This window comes from Coffea arabica, chromosome 6e, assembly GCF_036785885.1.
Source record: "Coffea arabica cultivar ET-39 chromosome 6e, Coffea Arabica ET-39 HiFi, whole genome shotgun sequence".
Classification (NCBI taxonomy): domain Eukaryota; kingdom Viridiplantae; phylum Streptophyta; class Magnoliopsida; order Gentianales; family Rubiaceae; genus Coffea; species Coffea arabica.
The window spans coordinates 21,972,657-21,990,733 of NC_092321.1; the positions used below are offsets into that span (position 1 = coordinate 21,972,657).

The 18,077-nt window shown below is 36.0% G+C and overlaps 2 protein-coding genes, 2 long non-coding RNA genes and 1 pseudogene across 4 annotated transcripts; 3 read left to right on the forward strand and 2 right to left on the reverse strand.

Moving 5' to 3' along the window:
- Nucleotides 1-648: 648 nt before the first annotated feature.
- LOC113696587 (receptor-like protein kinase FERONIA) lies at nt 649-3,705 on the reverse strand. The gene has a single exon (XM_027215981.2). The coding sequence runs from the start codon at nt 3,524-3,526 to the stop codon at nt 875-877; it is 2,652 nt and encodes an 883-aa protein (XP_027071782.2). The 5' UTR covers nt 3,527-3,705; the 3' UTR covers nt 649-874.
- Nucleotides 3,706-7,672: 3,967 nt separating this feature from the next.
- Nucleotides 7,673-7,782, forward strand: LOC113697667 (U6 spliceosomal RNA; annotated as a pseudogene).
- A 2,612-nt stretch (nt 7,783-10,394) lies between these two features.
- Nucleotides 10,395-12,805, forward strand: LOC113696588 (uncharacterized). Its single transcript, XM_027215982.2, has 3 exons — nt 10,395-12,210; nt 12,318-12,522; nt 12,628-12,805. The coding sequence occupies exons 1-3, from the start codon at nt 10,395-10,397 to the stop codon at nt 12,803-12,805; spliced, it is 2,199 nt and encodes a 732-aa protein (XP_027071783.2).
- Nucleotides 12,806-12,925: 120 nt separating this feature from the next.
- LOC140010051 (uncharacterized) lies at nt 12,926-13,372 on the forward strand. Its single transcript, XR_011817310.1, has 2 exons — nt 12,926-12,999; nt 13,104-13,372. It is a non-coding gene; the product is annotated as an uncharacterized lncRNA (long non-coding RNA).
- Nucleotides 13,373-15,107: 1,735 nt separating this feature from the next.
- On the reverse strand, nt 15,108-16,080 carry LOC113695588 (uncharacterized). The gene is made up of 2 exons (XR_011816789.1): nt 15,990-16,080; nt 15,108-15,384 (listed from the first exon to the last, which is right to left on the reverse strand). It is a non-coding gene; the product is annotated as an uncharacterized lncRNA (long non-coding RNA).
- Nucleotides 16,081-18,077: the final 1,997 nt, after the last annotated feature.

Here is an 18,077-nt window from a genome sequence, read left to right on the forward strand (position 1 = left end):
TTAAATTTTTTTCTGAAACCACTATCAGTCCATCCTTTAGATAATGAGTGTATGGTTGGGAATATTTGGATTAACTTTAGGCCTTCCTTTCTATTATCAACACTTCATCTAAAGCCCCACCATGTTAGGTCACTCTGAGGTGTGTCTTAATTTCTTAAGATTGTTTGACAAAAATAAAAATAAAAAAAGTGTTGTTTCATGAAGTAATTAAACTTTTTTGTTTTAACTTGAAATTTTGGAAGAAGAAAAGTTTTTTCTCTCGAACATATATGGGGCAATTCTCATGATGTTTAAATATGAAGGAAACTAAACCAAATTTTCAAAGGTGTTACTAAAATCAACTGAAAAGAAAAAGAAAAGGAACATTGCAGTGGATATAATAAATGCAACTTACATTTAAGAGTGACAAATAACTAATTAATCTCGTTACTCAATAGCAATTCAACTCAAGACAATCTCAACCAAAAGATTAGTATAAGATTATCATACAGAGAAGAGATTAGTATAAGATTACATCTCCTAAATATGTCAATCTATCCAATCCCTACAAAAATTTTTAAAAAAAAATCGATGCCTTTAGATTGTTATTGAGTTTAAATGTTTTTCATCTTGTCAATATTTCCTTAATAATATGGCACAACAACACAATTTTACATATTCTACGGGATTTATTTGATACAGAACTAAACTTTGACTATGAGTTAACGCAGCGCTTGCATGAATCAAAACCACACAATACTATACATTTGCTATAAGAAAAAAAAAAAAAAAAGACAGCGACAAAGAAGAACGACACAGCGTACCAGACTCTTGAGTCCTCTGAAATGAATATTTTAGGTTCAAGCCTCAAGGTTGGTTTGTTGATTAAAAAACCTTACCGTCCAGTGGGATTCGTAATCTCAGAGAAAACACTGTCAAACCTTGAAGTTGTCACTGCTTGCCGTGGATGTCCAAGTTGTAATACCACCATCTCGATCTTGCCAGCAGAATCTTGGTCACCTCCTGATTCAGAAATCACATCCGTATCATCATCGGTCATATTTTGCACATCTCCTCCATGCATATGCAAGGGAAATGGATCAGGTCGACCACCCTCATTTTCAGCTGCCTCCTGGACTTGCAATGCAAATTCAAGGCCACCAACTACATCATCCATTCCCGGTCGTTGAATCCCTTGATCGTTCAAACAATTAATGGCCGTTTCAGCAAAAATCCTCAAACATTGGGGAGCAATCTCGCCCTTCACATCTGGGTCCACAACTCGATGGATAATCCCTTTTTTGTAACACTTCTTGGCCCATTCAGCCAAATTCACCTGCTCCTGGGGTAAGTCTAGAATAATAGGTGCCCGACCACACAAAACTTCAAACAAAACCACCCCGAATGAGTACACATCGGACTTGTCCGTCAATTGCTGTCTCGTGTAGTACTCCGGATCTATGTAGCCGAAACTCCCCTTGACCTGCGTACTGATATGGCTGTAAATCCCACTCGGACCGAGTTTGGATAATCCGAAATCCGAAACTTTGGCCACCCATGTCTCGTCCAATAATATGTTGGTTGACTTTACATCGCGGTGAATGATAGTGTGCTTGGTGCCTGTGTGGAGATAATCCAACCCTTTGGCGGCGCCAATGCAGATTTGAAGGCGTTGTTTCCATGGGAGCGGTGGATTGTCTGTTCTATAGAGATGATCGCGGAGGGTCCCATTAGCCATATAATCGTAAACCAAGATCATCTCACCCTTTTCATCACAGTAGCCTATCAAAGAAACCAAATGAAGATGTCTTAAATTTGATAGCAACTGGATCTCGGTTTGGAATTCGCGGGCACCCTGTCTTGATGAAGGATTTAATCGCTTTATCGCAACCGTGGTTAGATTGTTGTCTATGTACCCTTTGTACACGTTTCCAAATCCCCCGGTCCCAACCACAAACTTGGCATCGAAGTTGGCAGTAGCGGATCTAATCTCTTCCAACAAAAATCTCCTAAGCGACGATGAACCTGAAGCTCCAGTCTTTGTTGACCTTGGTGGGGTTGAAAGTGGGGTACAAGATGACTTTGGAGCACTTTTCTGGTCCAAGTCTTTTACCCTTCTCTTCCATCGCCACCGGAAAATTAAGAAACCAAGGATTAAAATCAAGGAAACCCCTCCTGCCGCCCCTTCTCCAATGGCAGCAAACAGTACCCGAGGTTTTCCGGGACTCCCCTTAATCGGTGACTTCTTGTTTGATGCCAGAGAATTGGGATCCTTCGATAGATTAGGATTGGTCCCGCCAAGACTGCCGTCGGAGGTATTCAATTTGAACAATTCTAAGCCATTCAAGATTGCATCGGCATATTTTGGTTTGACGTCAAGATTTGGGTGCAGAGCAAGAAACAAGCCTTGCTTGGTCTGGCGACCCTCTGGTGGGTTTGGAACGAACACGAGGTAGTCTCTGAGAACTGGGATTCCTTGGCCGCCTGCCCAATGAATAACATCAGCTCCTGGCTCAGCTATTCTGTTACTTATAAATATTATGAACACCCGTTCGTAACCCGCTGCAATCAAATCAGGATCAATCTCACAAAAATGCAACCTCATGAGATAATAAAACCCAGAGTCAACAGGGAACATCCAGCTCAAGTTGAAGTTGGTGCTGAACTTTCCCATCGCCCTTGCAGTAGTATACACTACTGGGGGCGCGGTGTAATTTCGGGTCAGTGGAGTGTACTTTATGGCAATTTCATCATTGCTCACTGGATTTCCTTTTTTAACGTCCCAGAGGAAATCGTCATCTGGAGCCCATCCCCGGAACATCCCACTATCGTCCACCACAGAAACAACATCACCTCCTACGTTGAGCCTGTAAAGAGCTTCAAAGGCAGTCCTGTCCTGAACAAACTCGAACTGGCCATCCATGACTTTGAGGTTATCAATGTTGCCCATGTAGAGATCGTCTGGGATTGAAACAATTTCAATTCCATTAACGAAAGCATAGGAATTTGAAGAGGGCAAAAAGGTAACATTGAGGAATTGATTCATATATTGAACGTTGATGATATATTCTTTTTTAACAAAGCCTAGTGTGAATAAATCGGTAGAAGCTGTGAGATATGCACTGAAGTTACTGAGAAGGGTGTAGTTATTAGCTGTGACGTTGAAAAAAGACTCAGTTGTTTTGTGACCGCCGGAGTACGAGGTAGGGTGGAAGTAAAGGCGGAGGAACTTTTTGCCTAGGCTGACTGGGAAGGTGTAAGAGAATCGAGAAAGGATGATTCGGGCGCTTGAAAAAGGGACTTCGCTAACTGAGGAGTTGAATTCAGTAGCTGTGACTGCTGATGAAATATTTGCCATGTCATTCGGTGAGAATTTTGAGCCCGCGTCACCGTCCCAGTTCCGGCCATTAACTGAGGTTGAATTCGAGGATGAGCCGCAGTTGATAAGGATATAATCTGTGGGGGTGTAAGGCGGAGTGCTGCCAGTGGAAGCGATGACAAACAACAAATTGAAGAGAAAGCAGAGGTATACAAGAAGAGTGAACATTGGAACGCAGACTTGCAGGGAAAATATATATATATATATGGCTCAAATGTTCTGATGGAAAAATTGGTCGTTATTCCATTGAATTGTAGGATTGGGATTTCGCCATATGTCTTTAAGAAATGTTGTGGAATTTAAAGTCCCCAATTCAGATGAAGAAGGAAACAGTAGTAGAATTAACATCATGAAGCGAGTATGGTAGTGTCAAAATGAACTCTTTAGCGTGGACTTGTTAAGTTGGAAAAGTCAAGTCATTGGGCAGATTTAATGCATCAAGTCATTAGGCCAATAAAATGCACGCGTATTGATTTATTCTCCCAAATAAAGCTTACGAGAAGCAGCTACACCATGGCAAATTATTAGTTGCACTTCTCTCCTTTTAATTTCAAGCAGAAGTCATTAAGATTTGCATTTAGGGTCTGTTTGGTTGGAAGTAAAATGTTTTCCTTGTGAAAATATTTTCCGTGGAAGTAATTTTCCATGAAAATCATTTCCCTTTCATCATTTTCAGGTGTTTGGTTAGCTTATTGAAAATATTTTCTTACTTCATTTTTCTGATATTTGTTTAACTTTTGAAATATTTTCACTTTTATCTCTATCTTTACTTTCTACACATTATAACTACATACTTCTTCCCATGCAAAATAAGAAAATTTATCTCATTGTTTAACTTTAAAAAATCTTGGAGAAGTGTATATATGAAGCAATAAACAAATTGCTGGTCATTTAGTGTCAAATATCAATCACATGCAATGCTTATTGTGACATATATCTTGCACTCTCACTGTTGAAAGTTTCTCTAGAAAAGAATGTCCCTATTATACATAATTAATTACTAGCATATGATGAGCAGGATGAGGTCTTTTTTTATTTTGAATATACTAGGGGGGGGGGGGGGGGTTGGGTTGGGTTGGGTTGGGTGGTACGGGGGAGGGAGTGTAAGGAAGAGGTCTTGGGTTCGAGTCCTCCTGTTTACACTAAAAAAAAAAAAACATACTATAAGATGTTTTCAGTAAGTTTGGAACATACTACAGGCGGGATGCATACATTTAGGAAAACAACTTCAGTAAGTTTGGAAGGGAAGTTGTTTTCCATAAGATGAGTGAAAATATTTTACATAGGAAAATGTTTTCAGTAACTTTTGTGCAACCAAACACGTGAAATTAGGAAAATATTTTCCTGGAAAACATTTTCACCCGAAACAAACGGACCCTTAATCGGGGTTTTCTTCATCTAAGCTTACATGATTAATCGATGGTTATGTAACCTAGAATTACGGAGCAAAATTGGCTTAGAAGTATGATGCATTCTCTTGGTAATTTAATTTTATTTTTGAGAAAATGATCCAAATTGTCACTTTCAAACCATGCAAAACTTGCTTTAAATTTTGAAAACATACCAATATCGCTCCATAACCCAATTCCGACCAAGTTTCTGGCTTAGAGTCGTATGCCCCAACCACATGCGTATTATATCAGGAGCCAAATGGAAAAACAAAATTCTTCCCAATCAAAACTAAAAGAGAAAATGATGAATTTCATCCCTTATATTTTTGCAAAATAGTTTTTATGTCTCACATATTTAAAGCTTGCAAAATCTATACCCTTACAAGTTAAAGATGTACTACTAATTTCGTCCAAAAATCAAGTTTTTATCAACTTCTAGGCAAAGGGTTGCACACCCTAGCTACATTACAATATTTCAAGGCTATTAATTAACTAAATGACCAAAACAAAAGCAAACGGCGAATTAAACCTCGTTGCTTCGCTGACTGATACATGTTTCGTTATTTGAAGGACACAGTAATGCATAGCCACCAAGCCAGAAAAATTCGACTGCAAATTGTTGATGTAGTAATTTGTAAAAGCTAGATAAAATTCTTCTATGTTTCAATGATGTTTACTTTTTCTTTTTTGGCTTGCTCTACTTTTACACTGCTCTCATCTGTTGTTTTATCAACAGATTCATAGACGAATTTTTCCTGTTCCATGGGCATGATTATATATTTTCTTCAAATAATCAACATGTAATAACTAGTGAAGCAACGAGATTCTAGTGCGACATCTACTTTTGGCTTCGTCATTTCGTTGACCAATAGGCCTTGAGATGATTTACATATGGTTGGGTATGAAAGTGTATGGAGACATGGTCAGGCTGAATGTTCTCGGGTGGAAAGTTGATTTAGATTTGGTTTTGGGATGAAATTGGTACATGTTCAAAATGACAGGGGTGGTTTTGGATTCTTTTGAATGTGATGGATGAAAGAAAATATTTTCAAATCAGTGAGGAACAAAGTTGGTCATTTTCTCATTTAATTTTAGCAATGCTTTAAAATTCAGACCGTTAATTGAACCGGTGAGGTGCTCGAGTCCAGGTTCAACTGGTCAGACCGGTTCAATCCTGGTTCAACAAATTTTTAAAAAAATAATTTGTAAAAAATGCGCAAAATAAGATATGCAATGAACTAATTTAAAACTTTATATGATGGAAAGTTTAATATTTTCGAATAACTTGGATTTTCAAAAATAAATTTTTTAAATTATAAGTTCAAACAAATAAATTTCATCTCAATCTCAATTATATCTACCAAAAAAAAAATCTTAAATCCAACCCAAAAATACCAAAATATTTTGAAATTATACAAAATTCACGTCTATGGGAATTTAGACATTGTGAGTTTAAATTTTAATTAATGTTTTTGGGATTTAGAGATTGGAATTAAAAAAAAAGTTTGGAATTTGAAGGAAGTTATGAGAATCAAAACTAGAAATGCAAACTTGATAAGAAACGAAAATGAGATAAAAGTGAGTAGCTGTGGCATTTAATAATTAGTCTTTAGGGTTAAAGAAAAATAATTCTTTTTAATTTTTTTTCAATTTAATTGACAAAAACAAGACTAAAAGATGGAAGAAAACATCAATAAATTAAAACTAAAGAGGTTTGATTAAAAACGGAGTGACAAAAGAAAAGAGGAGAGAGAGAGAGAGTTGAAAATTAGAAAGAAAGAGTCATGAAAGGATGAGATTTTATAGGAAATGGAGAAAAAAAAATGAATGTTTGTTTTATATAAATGTGTTATCAAATAAAACTAATAGGATGTGCTGGTACAATAGTTACTACATTGGTCTTCTATCACAAAGGTTTTGAGTTCGATCCAAAACTTAAAAAAAATTGAGGGGAATGTTGAAAAATCGGAAATCACTAGTTCAACCCGGTTCACCGATTTTGACGGGTTTGATCGGTCTTGACCGATTTTCTTACAAAGTCAACTTCATTATAGAACCGGACCGGTGCCACGGCTTGTTGAATTACGAACCGGCCGGTTCGATCTGATTTTCAAAACATTGAATTTTAGAGGGGAAGAGTTTTACCTTTCAATTTTGCCCCTAATATATTAAGCGCGTGCTTGGGGTATGTAATTCTTAGCTAGAGAGTTGATCGAATTTGATTTATGGGACTAAAGTGGTATATTTCCAAAATAGGCATTATTTTATGAATTAATCTTCTATATACTGACAGTGTATACACTTTCACCATTAGATGCATGACATGTAATCCGAATTTGAATTTGAAACTCAAATTTTGCATATGTGTCGTATATCCGATCGTGATAATGAATACATCGTCAGTGTATAAAAGATTTACTCTTATTTTATACCATTGTAAGTGTGGGGCACGAAAAAATCTTTTCTAAAAAATAAGGGACTAATTGGGTCTATTTTTTTTTATTTTTGGGCGAAGGTGCTTGGTACAAAAATCTATTTACCATAGCTGTGAGAATGAAATAAGAGGATTTACATTTAATTGATCAGAACTTGATTTTGGGGTGCAGAGATGCTGAGAACATCCATGATAATTTAGCAAGAAAGAAGGAATAAGGACATAGAAGTTTTCTCCTTTCTAGTGGTGGGGTTAAATTCTTATCATTTCTTGTCATCCTCGAGCAAGTCTTTTGAGCAACGTTACTTTTTTTAAATTCAAATGATCGTCATTTTTAGAAGACAATTGTAAGTTATCTTTGAAATTACAATGACTAAAATTATCTTTTTCTATCGAAAAAAATATCAAATTATACTGTAAACATTAAAAATTATTATGTATATCTTGGTTCAGGTGCTCATTTCCCTTTATCATACAATGTAAAGGAATGGTCTGTCCTTTGGAACATCCAATAAAATTGGAACGATATAGAGAAGATTTGCAAAGACTATGCAAGTGTGACACACAAAAATGAGAAAAAAAGGATGCTCTAATTTTTTATTGGTGTTGGTTGCATGGTTAGGTATTGAAATACAACTCGAAAAAAGATTGGTGGATAAAATCAAAAGATGCGTGAATAGTAGAGCACACTTGGCAATTTCCTTTCTCTTGAGCATTGGTCTCCAAAGAATTCAAAAAGCTCTTCAACCCCTACCCCCCAAAAACAAAACTAAAAATAATCCTTTAATGGCAGAAGAAATACCAACACGAGTTGATTTACAAGTTACAACTCATCGGATCTACAAGTTACAACTCATGGAATTATGTACTTTTGATTTTAAAACTTCAATCTTAATTACATGACTACTTCACAAAAGACTCAGTTGCTAGAAAAAAAAAATACTTGGCAAGCTAGAGTGGTGGCCTGTGGGTATTCGCAGTGAAATTACACAAAATAAATTAGTGGAGAGTGGGGGACATCTTTTGTTTTCTCTTTCGACAAGTGTTTGCAGGAAAGTTAATGAAATAGGAAAAGGGCAAAAAAAAAAAAAAAGAAAGTAATGAAGTGAGATAAAAGCGGACGAATAAAGTGGGGCTTCTAGTATTAGTGTTTTGAAAAGGGCTAATTCCTCTAATTATTGTTTGAAAAAAAAATGGCAACAATAACGTTCTGACAAGAGAATTTTTTTTTTTAAATGCTTGGCTGCCGGTTACCATGATAAATTTCCAAAATATCTGGCGGCCATCAAAAGCGGAAATAAGGGGCTGCATGGCCCCAATGCAAACCAAACAACCGAATACAAATAGTCATCCCTTTCTTTTTTGTGGGAAACTCAAATGTAGATGCAGATGCAAGTTGTAACATGTCAGTAGTTGGACGTGGCAACAGGTAGCTTCTTCTTCCTTTTTTTTTCTTTTTTTGGTAATACTTGTCCTACTAATACTACTTATAGATTCTTAAAAAAATTTAAAAACCTTTTTAACTTTTATATAAATTTTTTTTAATGAAAAAGTTGTAAGAACAGGTGAAAATGCAGTGGGACGCCAATGTTTTCAAACCCGGACCGGACCGGCCGGGTCGACCGGTTCGACCGCGACCCGGCCATGAGTCCGGTCCGGTCTATAGCTTATGTTGACTTTTATAAGAAACCGGTCAAAACCGGAAAAAACCGGTCAAATCTTCAAAACCGGGTCGGACCGTGAACCGCGGTTTCCAATTTTTGAGTCAAAATTGACAAAAACTTCAATTTTGACCGATCCCTAATCTTCATTCTTCATTTCTGATTTCTTCGCTAGTTCGCTCCACGGCTCCAGTCTTCCACTCTTCCTCAGTTCCTCTTCGCACTTCAGTGACTTCACCTCGCCGCTTCGCCGCTTCGGTCCTCGCCGCTTCGGCCTTCGGTCTTCCTTCGCTAGTTCGCTCCACGGCTCCAGTCTTCCACTCTTCCTCTTCGCACTTCAGTGACTTCACCTCGCCGCTTCGCCACTTCGGTCCTCGCCGATTCGCCCCTTCGGCCTTCGGTCTTCCTTCGCTAGTTCCTTTTCCCCTTCTCCAAAGTGTGGTGTGGATCACTTTTGGGGAAGCGGCGTAGATGACCACTGGTTGGCGGTGCTCGTTGTCGACTGTGGGCTGAAGGTGCAGCTGAGCAGGGTGATTGAGGTGGTGCAGCGCCGGTGGACATCAACCCTTCTGCATTCAGGTCCCAAATCTTCATAATTTGAATTGCTACCTCATTTCGTTTCTAATTTCAACATGTTCTCTGTCTAGATATTGTTCCATATGTGAGTAGATATACTCTGATTGTGATTGATTCTCTTTAGTGTCGTGTTTTGCTGGTCAGTTTATCCGTTTACTCAGACTGGGTTGATTGTAGCTGCTGCTTATTTTCCTGTTCACGTGTTTGAGTTTATAGAATTGTCAATCCTTTGGAAATATCAGTTCCGCTTGCCTAAATTGCTGCAAATTCCCTTGTACTTTGATTGCTTTCATTCATAAGAATTCAGTATCGTGAATCTGCTGATCAATCTATTAGCTGACTGTAACCCCGGCAAGAGTTCTTATATACTTGTTTGTGATTAATTGTGATTTGGATCTTGTCAGTGAGCTAAAGGATGGAAGGGCACCAATTGAACATTACACACATTATCCTTCAAGTTTTAGCAATTCGCTTAAATGTGTTGATCTCACGTTTTGCTTCTCAAACATGTGATATACCATATATATGTAGTGTTTAAAGGGCAAAGACTTTCATTCCACTTCCAGTTAAATAGCTTCATTTGATATACATTTTGCATACTTGGGATCTGGGAACACCCAATGTGCTATTATTTAAAAGTATATTTGATGTCTTTAAATCTCTGTGCTATTATTTAAAAGTATATTTGATGTCTTTAAATCTCTGTGCTATTTTTTAAAAGTATATTTGATGTCTTTAAATCTCTGTGCAAAACCCAGTTATCGTGAAGATACTTAACACCCTCAAGAAATGCACAAGGCTTAGGGAATTAACTACACTCGTGCTAAACGGTTGTTTCATTGTCTCCATTAACCCCTTTAGATCTTTTGGTGACAGTTTCAGTTCCCAAATACAAATAGCTTTAATAATTTGTTTCAGTTTGTGTATATTAATTATTTGTTAAGACTAGTTATTTTTAAATATCTCATTTTAGGATGGAGGCTGGTAGCGGTAGTAACTCACAATGTTCACCGGGGGGACCATTCAATAGTGAGGGATCTGCAAGTCAGCCCCAAGGTCATAGGCAAAAGACAGATATAGCATGGGGATATGTTTCTGAGGGCAGAAATGCACAAGGAAGAAAAACCATGACATGCACTTATTGTTTTAAAGTGTTTCATGGGGGTGGCATCCACCGAATGAAGCAACACTTGGCAGGAGTAACGGGCAGTGTTACTTCATGTCCAAATGTTGATCCGGCAGTGAGGCTTGCAATATTAACATGTTTGCAAGAGAATGATAAAAAATCTAAAGAAAAAAGAGGAGATTTTGGGGTTGAAAGTCCTTTTGGTCAACCAGTGCACGAATTTGTCGGTGATGAAGTGCAAGAGGTTCCACCTCCTCGAATAAGGGAAATTTCAATGAATGAGGCTGGTACATCATTAGGTAAAGGAAAGAGAAAAACCACTGCCCCTACAGGTATTCATGCTTTCTTTAAGGGTGGACGTGATAGTGCTCAACCTACTATCAAAGCTTGTTTGCAAAGTAAGGATAAATGGCAAAATACTGATATGGCCATTGCTCTTTGGTTCTATGATGCATGTATTCCCATTAATGCTGTTAATTCTCCATTTTTTCAAAAAGCTATCGATCAAATTGCATCAATGGGTCATGGTTATAAAGCTCCATCTTATCATTCTTTGCGAGTCACTTTGTTGCGAGATGCTAAGAAAGATGTGCAGTTAGTTGTTGATTCATTTCGAAATACTTGGGCTGAAACTGGATGCACTATAATGGGTGATGGATGGAAAGATAGTAGACAAAGACCATTGATTAATTTTCTGGTTTATTGTCCTAAGGGTATATCTTTTATCAAGTCTATAGATGCATCGGACATTGTGACAAATGCAGAAAATTTGTGCAATCTGTTTGTTGAAATTGTTGAAATGGTTGGTTCAAAAAATGTGGTGCATTTAGTCACTGATAATGCTAGCAATTATAAGGTTGCTGGAACTTTATTAAATGAAAGATATCCAACTATTTGCTGGTCTCCATGTGCTGCCCATTGTATCAATTTGATTTTGAAGGATATTGGTGAAATGGGTACTGTTAAATCTCTAGTGGCTCTTGCTGCTACAGTAACTGTTTTTGTGTATAATCATAAATATGTTCGAAATTGGCTGAGAAAAACTAATGGGTGGAGGGAGATTATTCGTCCGGGGGAGACTCGATTTGCCACCACTTTTATTGCACTAAAGAGCTTACATGATCACAAAGACAGCTTACAAGCTTTAGTCACTAGCGGGGATTACAAAAAGTTCTTGAAAATGAACAAAGGAAAAGAGGTCAAACAAATTGTTTTGGATGATAGATTTTGGAATAATTGTTTGATTACGGTGAGAATAATGGGTCCTATTATTCGGTTGTTGAGAGTTTGTGACACTGATGAAAGGCCTTCTTTGGGGTATGTGTATGAAGGTATGTTTAGAGCAATTACTGGAATCAAGAAGTTGTTCAGGAGTAGTGAAAGACTATATAAGCCTTACATTGATATCATCAATGACCGATGGGATAGGATGTTGAGGAAAAATTTGCATGCTACGGCATATTTTTTAAATCCCGCTTTTCAATATGACACTGCCACATTCTCTACACATCCAGAAATTACAAATGGTTTGTTGGATTACATAGAATCAAAGGTGGATTGGTGTAGTGTGGAAAATTTAACAAGAGAAATTGGAATGTATCGAGAGCGGGAGGGAAGTTTTGGCAGAAAACTTGCTATTCTTACTAGCAAGAAAGATAGACCAGGTAATTTATATTTTTCTAGCATTTGAATCTGTCTAATATATATATATATATATATATATATCTAATTTATAAATATTTTGTTTATATTTAAATTTTGAATATGACAGAGAATTGGTGGAAGCTCTTTGGTTGTGATGCTCCCAACTTACAAAAACTTGCAATTCGGGTTTTGAGTCAAACAGCTTCTTCTTCAGGATGTGAGCGTAATTGGAGTGTTTTTGAACGTATTCATACTAAGAAAAGGAATAGGTTGGAGCATCAAAGGCTCAATGATCTTGTATATGTGCATTACAATTTGCGTTTGCAGTATAGGTATATGTAAATGGTTTATTTTTATAAATAACATTTCATTCTTTTTAAGAAAATATTTTAGTACTAACTAAGTGTATATGTTGTGTGTATATATATATGTTGTAGGCATAATCAGCAAAAGAGATCGTATGATCCCGTTGATTATGAGTCAATTGATAAAACAGAATTTTGGGTGGTTGAAGAAGAACAAGAAGGGGAGTTTGACTATGAGGAGTTAGAGGAAGAGCTTGAAGAACTTCCAATTCATGGTCAATGTTCAAATTCTGAACAACTTGAAGGTTAGTTTGACATAAATCATTAGTTTGATGCAAAAATAAAGCTAGTATGATATGATATTCAATTGTTGAATATGTATATAATTAAATATGTTGATTTTTTAGATAATGAAGAGGAAGCAGAAGATGTTGATTTAGAAACATTTCAACGTCGAAACTTTTTTAATGATGAAGATGATGATTGGCATTAAATGTTCAAATGGTAATTGGTATAGAATTATTTGTACTCTTTTATTTTTATTTTTAAGATTTGTATCAGTTGGTGTGATGAAACTAATATGATTTTATACTTTTATCACTTGTCAGTGATTCATATAATGGTCTTGGATGATGATGATGACTTGTCAAGATGGCTTTTTTTGAAGCTTTGTTGTCCCAGAATTATGAAGAAGACTATAGAAGCTTCAGAAATTGGACTCGTTTGGACCTTTTGATTGTTTTCTAGACTTGTATTTTTTTTTGTTAATTTTAATATTTAGACAATTGGACATGTAAGTTTCATAACTATGTTAATTGTGTGTGTTAATTGTTGGATATTGCTCTTATATTTATTGTGGTTCAGCATTTATATCTTATTCTATGCATAGGTGTGTGTGTCTATATATATATATATATATTTATTTATTGAACCCCGGTTGAACCGGTCCGACCGGTTGAACCTCGACCCTTTCACCTCACCGGTTCGATTGACGGTCCGGGTTTGAAAACATTGTGGGACGCAAGTGGAGAGGAAGGTGAGTGGAAAAAAGGTAGGAAGTTACAGGAAGCTTCTTTTTTCCTTCTTACCATTTCAAAGAAGCTGCTGCTGCTGCTACTACTACTGATGAGGAAAAGTCCACTCAAAAAAAGGCTGCCGGGCTAATTTGAAGTTCAAAAAAAAAAAAAAAAAAAAGCTGCAGCCGGCCATCATGACTGCCTGGCTTACTAAGCCCGGTAGCCTTGAAGTTAAAAAAAAAAGAAAAGCTACAGGCTATCTTTTTTTTTTTTTTTTTATCGATACGCTAGCTCCCTACACTATGGGAAGGGGGAGAGCCTGAAGAGGTCATGAGATAACCCGAAGGGGACTGAACCACCACCGGATCAGACGGATGCACTACGCATCCGTCTGAATTTTTTAAGTAAGGCCACATTTAATTGTGGCAATTGGTGGGAGGTAAGATTTGAACCCTTACCTCCCACCCCACCAAGTCTTAATGCATTGGTGGTGCCCTGGCAGCTTTTTGTCAACCAGGCAGCCAAACATTTACCAAAAAAAAAAAAAATTTCTCTTACTTGCCGGGTTGTGTCAGCCCGGCAGGCATAGTTTCGTACCAGAACTCTGTCAGAACGTTATTGTTGCGATTTTTTTTCGAACAATAATAGGAGGAATTAGCCTTTGAAAAGGGAAAGTGTCTCAATATAAGAAAGCAATAGACATGAGTGTATGTAGTAAAATGATAAATCGTAACAAAAAAAATTAAAAAATGGATTATTAAATTTATTTTGTATATTTAATAATCAACTTAGCTAACGGTTGGTCAATGAGCACTCGTCACAAACATTCAAATGTTAGTTTTTTTTTTTTGAAAAAATACAGTGAATTTAGGAAGTGTTTAAATACATGGGGCTCAATAATTATGATTGAATTTATTCATAGGGTAATTTAAGTGTAATTTAGTTGTACTAACAAGTTCTACATTAAAAAATCTTTTAATAATTATAATTTTTTGTTAATGAGAATGGTATTAGGTTAAGGATTAATCTTTCCTACACTGACAGTGTATACACTATCAGCGTTGGATGATTGACAACTATGCAAAATTTGAATTTGAAATTTAACTTTTGCACACATAGCATGAATCCAACGATGATAGTATATACACCGTCAGTGTAGGAAAGATTTACTCATTAGTTAATGCACTTGATTTATAGCAAAGATTACAATGTGAAAGCACGTACTTATGCTCCTTGTCCTTCTTGAATTTAAGCACTTTCCTTATTTAATTTTAATTTACTAAATAGCTTGCGCATGAGACCTCTCTTGATGGGTCCAAGTGATGAATCCATACTTAGGTTCATACCTTAGATTTTCATATAGGAGATTTCTAACGAGTGCCTATACACCTAAATCATACCTTATTAGCTACATAAATTCACACATTAATAATTATTATCCTATCTTACATTTATATATTTTTTCTAATTAATATTACTTTATTCAAAATATGAACACCTGAAATCCATTATTGGACATTCGTTTGACAGACTCTTTCATATATAACCATTCTACTCGGAATAACTAACCTGTGATCATTAAAAATTAAACTGAAATTCAAATTAAATAAAATATTTTTATTGATTAAATGCTAGTCAAATTGATTGCAAATTCAAGCATCACAATAGGCAGACCTCTCTGGGATCTACAGCTTCTTTTATCTTGGATCATGCACAATGCAGCAGCATTGACGACCACTGAATCCAGGAACGCATAAAACATTATTGATGTGCAAGTCCACATAGCCACACTGCTCGATGCAATCAAGTCTTGTGGTGCATGTACCAACAAACTTGCAATCGCTATACGGTCCATCATCATCGTCGTTAATCTCTCTGCAACAATATATATATATCGTCGTCGTTAATCTCTGCAACAATATATATATATATATATATATATATATATATATATACCAATTCACCGTTGAATTATTACTTAATTCGATACCCAATCCAAAAGCAATTAAAATCTTATAATACTCAAAATTATATTATTTATATTGGTAAAAATGCTCTCTTTAATTTATGCACACAAACCCACACAGGTACACACTGGCATATGTTTATAAGTGCATATGTAAGTGTTAAATACAAGATAAAAATCATTCACATGGGAAGAATTATTCGTATATGACAGGAGACAACAAAGCAACCAATTAGTTTGAAAATTTTAGGATTAGCTTCCCCTCCCCGTGAACGGGGTTTGCTTTAAAAAAAAATGTTTGGAAGCCAAGACATCAACATGCCAAGGGCTTAGAATCTGTAGAATAAAAAAATAAATTAAACTCCATTTGAAATTCCAACTTGATAAACTTGAGACTTAAATCAAACACCCAATTTCATTTGCCAAAATCTTTGATCAAAGGCTCGATTGATTTGTGAACTCCACTTTCGAGTTTCTATCAATGTATGATACAGCTTAGATAGAAGCATTACCATTAGAATATCCAGAAAGAAGAAGAGTCATGAGGATGAGTGAAACCAATTGAACCCTTCTTGATGCCATTGTGCTGTATGTTGATGCCAAACCAATATGAACAGCAAATACAACAGAACTAGCCTTGCCTATTTATAACGAAATGATATTGATAATTAGAAACGTGTCATCACCTATGTGGTTCAGATTTAGGTTCAGGTTGACCGGTGTACACACTTTGACAAGTGGCTTATCCGTATATTAAAGCTTTTGAAAATCCGATTCATCATCTTAGAGTGAGACAATTCGCAGATTAATTGGCTATTGTCGTTTTTTGCTTGAGTGGTTTTTGATGTGGAACCGTTTCTAAATGAAACTGATAGAAGACCAACTTTCAAAAAAGATTTACCAACCGTTTGGTTGGTGGGTTTTCTACTCTTCAATGGGTATAGAAAGTGCTTTATACCCATAGATGATGTTTGATATACTTCTATGGGTATTGTTCAATCACAATCAAAAAGCCAAAAGTAGGTAATGGTCATTGACGAATTTAACACTAAATGGCATAAGAAAAATACAAAAAAGAATGAAGATACGGCTATCTGTCCATAGCGACGCCAGTCTTTCTTTCTTCTTGTACTCTTGTTTTTCCCCCTTTTTTCCTTTTCTTTTTGTGTTTTTGTAAGCATACTCATGTTCCTTCCTTTCCTTTATTCTCTCCTCCAATCTTTTTCTTTCTCTTTTCTTTTGATGGCCAGTAGGTGCGGTGGTGTTGGTGGCCATTGTTGCTTGGGTGAAGCTTTTTTTTTTTCTGGCAATTATTGTGACTTTGACAAACTTTTCTTTATGAAACCTTAACACCCTTAATTTTGTGATTTGCAGGCAAAACATAGCATCACCTTGTGTGTGTGTGTGTGTGTGTGTTTTTTTTTTTTTTTGGTCTTCAAGATTTTAAGTTTGACTCCATGTGTTATTGGACAATTTGATGTCAAATTAATTTTAAATTTAACTTCTCTAAAGTGAAATGATTGTTTTGATAGTCATTTGGCTTATAATTTTTTTGAACTAGTTGAAGTGGTGGACTTGCCACGTTGGTGGTGATGCTGGCTGGGGTTTAGTATTGGAACTTAGGAAGAAGAAGGGAAAATGAAAAAAAAATTAAAAATTTGAAAACCCATTCCTTTTGATTAAATACCAAACAATCAATAAGGTTTTGGCAATACTCATTGCCATTGAAGAATTTGTGATAGCCATTGCTATTGCTATTCCGTAGTGTATGCCAAATAGCTGGTTAGATATGGCAACCAACCCACCCTGAGGAGGAGAAATGAGGCAGGGGTGGGAGTGGGGGATTTTTTTTAACCCTGCCTCAAATGGGGCAAGGGATGGGGGAACGTACCACGATCCATCCCCCGTTTTAATTTTGACATAGTATAACATCTATGTATGTTTATATATATATATATACACACACATACATACACACACAAACTAAAAGGAATCAGCCTGTGCAAGCACAGCTTATCCCTACCTATAAAATTCTGGTTAAAATGCATCACATTATAATTTGCTTTCAAATATAGAGCAATTACAATTGCAAAAAAATAAGCCTAAAAAATAAGGTTTATTTTTAGTAGAATGTTCCAAAAGTTTGCTCCAACTTGCCTATTGTAATGTAGTAGAGATATATTGTTGTATTGTATGGATAAATAACAATAAAGAATTTAAAAACCAAACACATGAAAAATGCAAAACCAGTTCAATGTTAACATAAATGGTATATGCTTCATAAAACTCAAATATCATGCTATTATAATTAAAAATGCATAAAATTTCACCACTCTTTCTTTTCAAATAAGACACCATCATGTAAAAACTCCCATCCTACAATTTCACAATAAAACTTGGAAGAAATTGAAATGGAAGGTTTTCAATGCATAAAAAGGGTACAAAAATTTAGTACCAAAGAATTACTAGATGAAGTGTTATATTCAATTATGCATTGAAAGGGAACTAAAACGTTAGAAATGCAAAACACAAATTTTGCATTTAGATTTAAGACAAACCTCACAAAAGGAAAATTGACTTGCAGAACCAAAATAATTGAA

Bases quoted from the DNA above. Each gene is read 5' to 3' on its own strand.
- LOC113696587 (XM_027215981.2), bottom strand. From the start codon at position 3,526: ATGTTCACTCTTCTTGTATACCTCTGCTTTCTCTTCAATTTGTTGTTT.
- LOC113696588 (XM_027215982.2), top strand. From the start codon at position 10,395: ATGGAGGCTGGTAGCGGTAGTAACTCACAATGTTCACCGGGGGGACCA. The intron at 12,211-12,317 runs GTAATTTATATT...TGAATATGACAG, and splicing joins TAGCAAGAAAGATAGACCAG to AGAATTGGTGGAAGCTCTTT. The intron at 12,523-12,627 runs GTATATGTAAAT...TATATGTTGTAG, and splicing joins AATTTGCGTTTGCAGTATAG to GCATAATCAGCAAAAGAGAT.